The sequence below is a fragment of the Vespa velutina genome, chromosome 17 (assembly GCF_912470025.1).
Source record: "Vespa velutina chromosome 17, iVesVel2.1, whole genome shotgun sequence".
NCBI lineage: Eukaryota > Metazoa > Arthropoda > Insecta > Hymenoptera > Vespidae > Vespa > Vespa velutina.
In genome coordinates this window covers 2,129,212-2,137,859 of record NC_062204.1, presented here as the reverse complement: position 1 = coordinate 2,137,859, position 8,648 = coordinate 2,129,212, and the positions used below count along the sequence as shown (strand labels likewise).

The 8,648-nt window shown below is 27.5% G+C and overlaps 1 protein-coding gene across 1 annotated transcript in view; it reads right to left on the bottom strand.

The window, feature by feature from the left end:
• The window catches only part of LOC124955122 (DNA-binding protein D-ETS-4-like), a 22,928-nt gene extending 20,315 nt beyond the window's left edge, over window positions 1–2,613 (bottom strand). Inside the window, exons 1-2 of the mRNA XM_047509061.1 lie at window positions 2,310–2,613; window positions 1,722–2,066 (exon numbers count right to left, since the gene is read on the bottom strand). Coding sequence (XP_047365017.1) covers window positions 1,722–1,757 — 36 coding nt within the window. The 5' untranslated portion in view covers window positions 1,758–2,066; window positions 2,310–2,613. The remainder of the gene's footprint in view (window positions 1–1,721; window positions 2,067–2,309) is intronic.
• Between the last annotated feature and the right edge of the window lie 6,035 nt (window positions 2,614–8,648).

Genomic DNA, 8,648 nt, shown 5'->3' with positions numbered 1-8,648 from the left:
TAAAAATGAAAGAAAGGAAATAAAGAAAAAAGAAAATATATATATATATATATATATATATACACCTCTAAATATAAATGTTATATTAAAAAAAAAAAAAAAAAAAAACCCTTTTTTCTCTATCATTTGCTTGACAAAATAAAAAAAAAAATAAAAAAAAGAAGAGCAAGATCATATGATATTAACAAAAAAAAAAAAAAAAAAAAAAAAAAGAAAATAACAAAAAAAAAACCAATCCATATCGTGATAATAATGACGTAATATTTTTTTTGCACTTGGAAAGAAACGAAATTTCTATTGTTAGATCTTTCTAATCGTTATCGTAACGGTATATCGATACCGTAGAGTTGTTGTTTCTTTTTCTTCGAGAGAGAGAAAAAAAAAACAAAAAAAAAAAAAAAAAAAGAGAGAGAAAAAAGAAAAGGAAAAGAAAAAGAAGTACCAATTTAAGCTTTAATCGTCGGTACGCGTTAGGTATAGTTCTATCGTATCATTCTTCTCTCCGTCAATTTGAAATTCTTCGCACCGTACGTACCGTCTAACAACAACGACGAAGCAATTCGTCCCGTTAGGCTCCTTTATAAACCAAAGGAGAAGCTTTTGCTTCATTATCATCGGATCTACCATAGGACTTAGGAACATACATACATACATAGATACATACATACATATATACACACATAGATGCATATATATACATAGATGCATACACAGATATATAGGATAGTTTCACTCGAAAATAATCTAACACACTGTCAGCATAGAGATTCTTTTCAAAGTGGCTCAAAAGTGATATTAGTTCCGATGTGTGCGCGCGTGCGCGCGTGCGCGCGCGCATTCACGTTAACCACTAATTCAAAAAAGAAAGACGAGACACACGTAAACCATACGTGACGACAGTTCGAGAAACACTGATGATTTTTATATGCCTCTATGTACATTTTCGAAAAAAAAAAAAAAAAAAAAAGAAAAGAAACACGAGAAAACATTTAATGCACGCGTTTTGTAAGAAACAAACAAACAAGCAAAAAAAAAAAAAAACAAAGGAATTAAACATAAACGTACGATTGCATTATAAACGATAAGAAAAAAAAAAAAATATATATATGTATATATATATATATATATATATGAGTGTGTGTGTGTGCGTGCGCGCGCGCTCGTATTCAATAGAATTAATTCGAGAAAATTTGTTGTAAGGGAAAATTTTATATTACGTAAGAAAGAAGAAAAATATATCCTTTATTATCGAACATAAGGATATAAAAAATATACGATAGTTTCGATCGTTACGTTTTGAATTTTCCCGCGAGCGTATAACGACGAAAACAAAAATTCCACATAAATATAATCGATTTAAGAAATGAAAAAATTTTCAAGGAAAAATAAAAAATATATATATATACACACACACACACACACACACATATATAAATATATATATATATATAATTATAAATATGAATGATGATATCAATACGAACGAAAGAATATATTCGATAATATGATAATAAATCCGATTATTATATATTTACACGAGTTTATATATTGATCTGTATTGTATTTACGTAAATACATATATATATATATATATATATATATATATATATATATATATATATTATCGTAATGTATATATATTGAATAATAATAAATAATGAATGAAACAATGAAATATAAATGTAAAATAAATGAAAGTATTGTTTATTATAAAAACTTACTGTTTCCACCATATCGAAGCCTCTTTCATATACCATTTCGTCGAGCCGGGCGATCCCTCGGTACGGTTAACCTCCAAATCTTCTATCTCTCTCTCTCTCTCTTTCTTTCTTTCTTTCTTTCTCTCTCTCTCTCTCGCGCTCTTTCTCTTTCTCCGTCTTCTAACTTACAAAAGACACTCACGAAATTTCTATTATAATTTATATTATAATTTAATATCTAAATGAAATGAATTGCGATCTCTCTCTCTCTCTTTCTCTCTCTCTCTCTCTATCTCTCTATGTCTCTCTTTCTTTCTCTTTCTCTATCTGTATGTCAGTGTCCTCTATCCTGTACGGAGATCGATTCTTTTCAATTAAAAACAAAACACGATTAATTGTCGTTTACTTTTCACTATGTCCATTCTTCTTCGTTTCACTCCGAAAAGTTTTATATATCGATACATAAATATACGTATATAACTGTATATACATGTATGTATATATATATATATATATATATATGTATTTTGTTATTGTTTGTTTATTTTTAAATATATATATATGTATATATATATATATATATATATATATATATATATTTCTTATTACTAATTTTCTCGTGATTAAACGTCGATTGAGACACTCGATGACGAACTGTTCTTCGAAACTCTTTTTCAAATATATATATATATATATATATATTTATTTATTTATTTATATATATATATATTTTTTTTTTGTTCTCCTTTACTTTTCTATTCTTTCATGTTTTTTTTCTTTTCTTTTTCTCTTTTTTTTTTTCTTCTTCTTTACTGTCAAGCGGACCCTTTCGTACGCCACCACACACACAACGTTCTTATTTAATTCCGACCGACGACCGACCGACCGACCGACCGACCGACCGACTCGTGACTGCGAAGCGGGACCACTCGAGACGTTCGAACTTCCTTCGGAGACTCGAACTACCACCTCTCTCTCTCTCTCTCTCTCTCTCTCTTTCTCTCTCTCTCTCTCTCTCTCTCTCTATCTATCTATCTATCTATCTCACAAACACTCTCTTTCTCTATCTCTATCTCTCTTTCTCTTTCTTTCTGTCTCTGTCTTTCTTGCGAGCGAACGAACGAACGTGCGAGGGAGCGAGCGAGCGAGCGAGCGAGCCCGCGCAGGCGCGGAATCGACCGAACTTCGACGATCTCGACCGAACCGAGCGACCTACTGAACTTCTGCTCGCGCATGCGCATTTACGCGACTGCGAACGTCTCGAAAAAGAGGCGCCAAGGGGAATCCATATAACTTACGTTACGAAATTCATTTCTATCGAATTGTACTTTTATTTATTTTCTTTTCTTCGTTTTATTTTGTATTGCTTTTTTTCTTTTTTCTTTTTTCTTTTTTTTTTTTTTTTTTTCTTTCGTCATGTCATCGTTTCTCTATTTCTTTTCTGACGTCCTATCGACTTCATCGTTCTATTGATTATATCTATTGGTAAAGATTTATTAGATTTATTTATTGGGAATGAGGATTAATGAAAAGTGTTTATATTATTATTTTCCAGGAATAATCAATCGTCGCGAATTTGTTTATAATTTTTTCTCTTTTTTACGAAAGATTTTTACGATCGATCGAAGTTAAAATCTTTGTTAATATATATTTATATATATATATATATATATAATCTTTTATATTATATTTGATATACTTATTAATACATTATTTTAATTTACTATTTTTCTTTTTTTTCTTTTTTTTTTTAAATAATATCTCCTTATAAAAAATGAAGGAGTAAAATGCCGAATTACTTTTTTAATTATTTATTCCATAGCATTGACGTAGTAATTATTTTTTTCTTTTTTTTTTTTTATTTTTTAATTCATTAATACAAATCAAACTAAATAAATCAAAGAGAACGCTATTATTTGATAATTAATATTTAATATTTTATTAATCGAATTAAGAACGTAAAAGGTATTATTTTGTTATAAATGTTATTTATTTATTCGTGTTTTTTTTTCTTTTTTTTTTTTAATTATCGAAACTACAGAAAAGAAATATTTGAATTACGCGGGTTTTTTTAATAAGAGTTAAATATTCCTGACGGCCATTTTCCATTTATCCATGGCGGGAATTATTCGAAACGAAGCATTTCGTTCAATAAATTAACCACGAAAAGTATTATACGTAAGTACTTATAAACGAAGGTCGACCACATTTTTCTTTTCTTTTCCTTTTCCTTTTTCTTTCTCTTTTCTTTTTCTTCTCTTATTTTTTTTTGTTTTTTGCTTTTTCTTTTTTTTTTTTTTTTCGTTTTTTTTTTTTCCAATACTACCTCGCGGAGAAAAGAGTTCAATAACTATAAATCACCATTAACAGTACTGTAAATCAATTTACCTACCAGAACGGTGCGTCGTAAAACAATCGTGTGCTGATCGTGATAGGATCGAATGGAAAAAGAAATGAAGTAAAAGAAAAAGAAAAAAAGAAAAAAGAAAAAAGAAAAAAAAAAGTAAAAAAAAAAAAAAAATAAAAACGAAATAAATCGTCCGAATCGTGTTCGCAAGTTCGATATGTATTTATGTAACTTACTCTTGTAAATTAGAAAAAGAAATTAAATACACGATGGATCTCCTCGATTTCAGAAATAAAAAGAGAAAAGAGAAAAAAAAAAAATATATATATATATATATATATATATATATATATATATATATATATATATATATGAAAGAAAAGAAAACATAAAACACAATGAAGCGTAAAGATCGATAAAATTATTGTACAATTAATAATAATGAATAAATATACATTTTATTTTGAATGAATGAATTATTATTATTATTATTATTATTATTATTATTATTATTATTATTATTATTAATTAAATAATTATATGATTATACTTTGCTCGTAATTATGTATTATTATTTATTTAATTTCGTATTACTCCTTATGAAAAATATTATTTTGTTTAATTTACTTTTTATCACATGATGCACACACACACACAAATATATATATATATATATATATATATATATATATATATTATAAAAAAAAATTATAAACAAAAGATCCGAGTGATGTTTAAAATTTTTTATATCTGACATTGATAATAATATTAATAATATTAATAATAGTAATAATAATAATAACAGTAATAAGAAATATGTCTGAAAACATTAATTTAAAAATAAAAAGTAATAATAATAAAAAAATAATAGTAATAATAATAATAACAGTAATAAAAAATATGTCTGAAAACATTAATTTAAAAATAAAAAGTAACAAAAGAAAACATATAAAGAAACTTCTACATATTTGATCAAAATTGTAATTCATTCAATTAATTAATTAATTAATTAATTATAATTAATCATAATTAATTAATTATAATTAATTAAAAATTTCTTTCATTCAATTAATTAATTTATGCTAAGATCTTCTGGTAAAAATTAAACGTGTCAATGTATATATGAATATTTCCGTAACAATATCTGCAATGAAATAATATATAAATAATATCATAACAAATAAAAAATTAACATATAAATATTTAGTCATATAAATGAATGATCATGAATAAATAATAAATCGTTGACGTTTACGTTCGAATTTATTATAAATATCAATCAATACGCTCGTATCAAAATGTCGACGAATTATAATATAATATTTATAATTATTTCTAATAAAAATTACTATAGAACAATATTTTTTTTCTCTCGCGCAGCTCCCTTTTTAACATTTTTTTCAACATTTATACAACTTAACGATTATTAATAAAATATCGATTATTTAATGAACTTAACGATTATTCAATTTAAATCAACAATAATATCAGAATGATAATTGACAATAGAGAAACAGACGGTGAAAAAAGAAAAGAGAGAGAGTGAGGCATCTTTTAAAATTAAGACGACAATTTTATTAATAAAAAAAAAAAAAAAAAAAAAAAAAAGAAAAAGAAAGAAAATAATAATAAAATAATAATAATAATAATAATAATAATAATAATAATAATAATAAAAGAGAACTCGAGTAAGGGTTTCTATCGTCGAAAGGAAAAGTTATCAGAGAAAAGGACAGATGAATAGACAGACAGATAGGCAGAGAGAGAGAGAGAGAAAGAGAGAGAGAGAGAAAGGACAAAACAAAAAAAGAAAAAGACGGAAGAAAAAAGGAAATGAAAAGAAGGAAAGAAAAAAAAAAAGAAACGGAAAAGAAAAGAACGAAAAAAAAGGAAGAAAGAAAGAAAAGAAAAGAAAAGAAAAAGAAAAAAAGTGGCAAAGCGCACGTAATAAACAAGAGATAAGTTCAAATGGAAATCGCAAATAGGCAGCCTTGAGATCGACCGAGTAAATATATACTGGTATCTATGTATCTCCTAGCGCGTAACTCGCCCGCTCCTTGGAAACGCACTTTTAACAACGATCATACTCTCTTTCTCTCTCTCTCTCTCTCTCTCTCTCTCTCTCTCGAGAAACACGCAGGTATTCGCGTGGGCGAATAGAGTCCGCGATTAGATCCGCGACACGCTTCTATTCGCGAGGGCTGGACCGAAGCAGCACCAGCATCAGCACCAACAACACGAGCAACATAAGAAGAAGGAGGAGAAGGTGGAGGAGAAGGAGGAGGAAAAGAAGGAAGGAGGAGAAGAAGGAATAGAAGAGGAAGGGGTGTAAGGGGATCGGTAGATAGGTAAGTACGAAGAAATGCCCACACAATAGCCCTTTGTGAGTTATGGCGGTGAGAGCACAACGGTGGCGCCGTTAGATATTGTGAAATGGATTCCAGGGGCGGACTGAGAAAACTTTTCTATCTTTTTCTCTTTCCTTTTATTCCGTTTCTTTTTTTTCTCTCTCTCTCTCTCTCTCTCTCTTTTTTCCTTATTCTTCTCCTTCTTCTTCTTATTATTATTATTATAATTTCTTTTTTTTTTTTTTATTATTATTATTATTGTTGTTGTTATTGTTATTGTTATTCCGGATATACTTGAGTATTATACGAGAAGAAGAGAGAGAGAGAGAGAGAGAGAGAGAGAGGAAAGAGTGACGTCAATCTTCTTCGCTGGAAACACCCACCCTATCACCCGCTCTTTAACCTTTCTCCCTTCTCTCTCTCTCTCTCTCTCTCTCTCTTTTTTTCTCTCTCTCTCTCTCTCTCTCTCTCTCTTTCTCTTCCTTTCCTCATCCTTTGTCCTTCTTTTATTCGTCCGTTCATCCTTTCATCCCCAACTCGCTCAATGAGAAACTATCCTCATTGACATCCCTATTAATCGATCGATTTGTTCTAACATTTTTTTCTCGTCTATTTTCCTTTTTTCCATTCGTACGATCGAAATTATAAGCGTTAAATATGTAAATAATTTGGTTACTTAATTACTTAGATATTTACTTATACCTTCCGATGATATTTTTTTTATCGAAGTTTTGAAATCTTTTTCTCTCTTCTTTTTCCTCTTTTATTATTATTATTATTATTATTATTTATTTATTTATTTATTTATTTACAACGATATCTTTGTTGTTCTCCGTTTTCTTTTTTCTTTTTCTTTTTTTTTTTTTGTAATTTCTATTGAAATTTTTGTTATAGTTCGTATAAATTAGTAATTTAATTTTTAAAAAGATCGATCTCTTTCTCTCTCTCTTTCTCTTTTATTTTTATAATTCTATTTCCTTTTATTATCTACTATTCTCGTTTTCTATTATTTCTCTCTCTCTCTCTCTCTCTCTCCGTTCTTTTTTTCTCGTTAATACAAAAAAAAGAAAAAAAAAAAAACAAGCATGACAATGAATTACCCGTAGGAATTGATTAGTATTGTGGTTTTACAAACAACAAAAAAAAAAAAGAGAAAAAGAAAAAAAAATAGAAAGAGAGAGAGAGAGAGAGAGAGAGAGAGAGACAGAGAGACAGAGATAGATAGAAGATAAAAATAAAAAGAAGAAAAATAAAAAGGAAAAAGATAAAATTCGATTGGCGGATTGATCGTATCGAATTAATCGTGGATTTTGATTTAAACTATTAAGGATTTATCGATGATGCAGATTTGATATTTCTTCTTCTCCTTTTTTTTCTTCTCTCTCTCTTTCTTTCTTCATTTTGTGTCTACCGTTCTTGAATCATTTTTTTTTCCCTATTCCTTCGAGAAATGACGCTTACGTCAGTATCATTTAGAATTCCCCTTACGTAATGCCTACTTGTATAATCGATCGGTTTTATTAACAATGCTTCGTACATCGTAACGATGATCCAGACGATCTCATCTATCTAGATCATTTTTAGATTTATTGAGTTTGTCATTTGCGATTGTTACGATCGAAAAATTTCATTGGTCCCCTTTTAAACAAGAATTAATTTTATCTCTCATATTTTCTTTCTTACATATGTATATATATATATTTATTTATTTATTTATTTATTTATTTATTTATTACGAATAGATAATCCTTACATACACTCGAATAACATTATTAATCATATATGTATTTATTTTATCTATATCTATTTATTTCTAATATTAACTATTTATCGATGTATCATTTGTTTCTCTAACTTTATTATAAAATACATACATATATATATATATATATATATATATATATATATATATGTATAATGTGCATACATACAATCATCTCTCTCTCTCTCTCTCTCTCTCTCTCTCTCTCTCTCTCTCTCTCTCTCTCTCTCTCTCTCTCTATCTCTTTCTCTTATGTTAACTTGTCATAACTTTACAAACATATAATACAAATTAAATTACATACATATATTTATATTTATTAATAATTAAAAACGTGTTTAATATTTATTAATAATTTATCAAAAAAACTTAAATTAAATTTAATACATTATCTATCTATCTATCTATCTATATATATATATATATATATATCTTTCTCCCACTCTTTCTTCCTCTCTCTCTCTCTCTCTCTCTCTCTCTCTCTTTTTCTA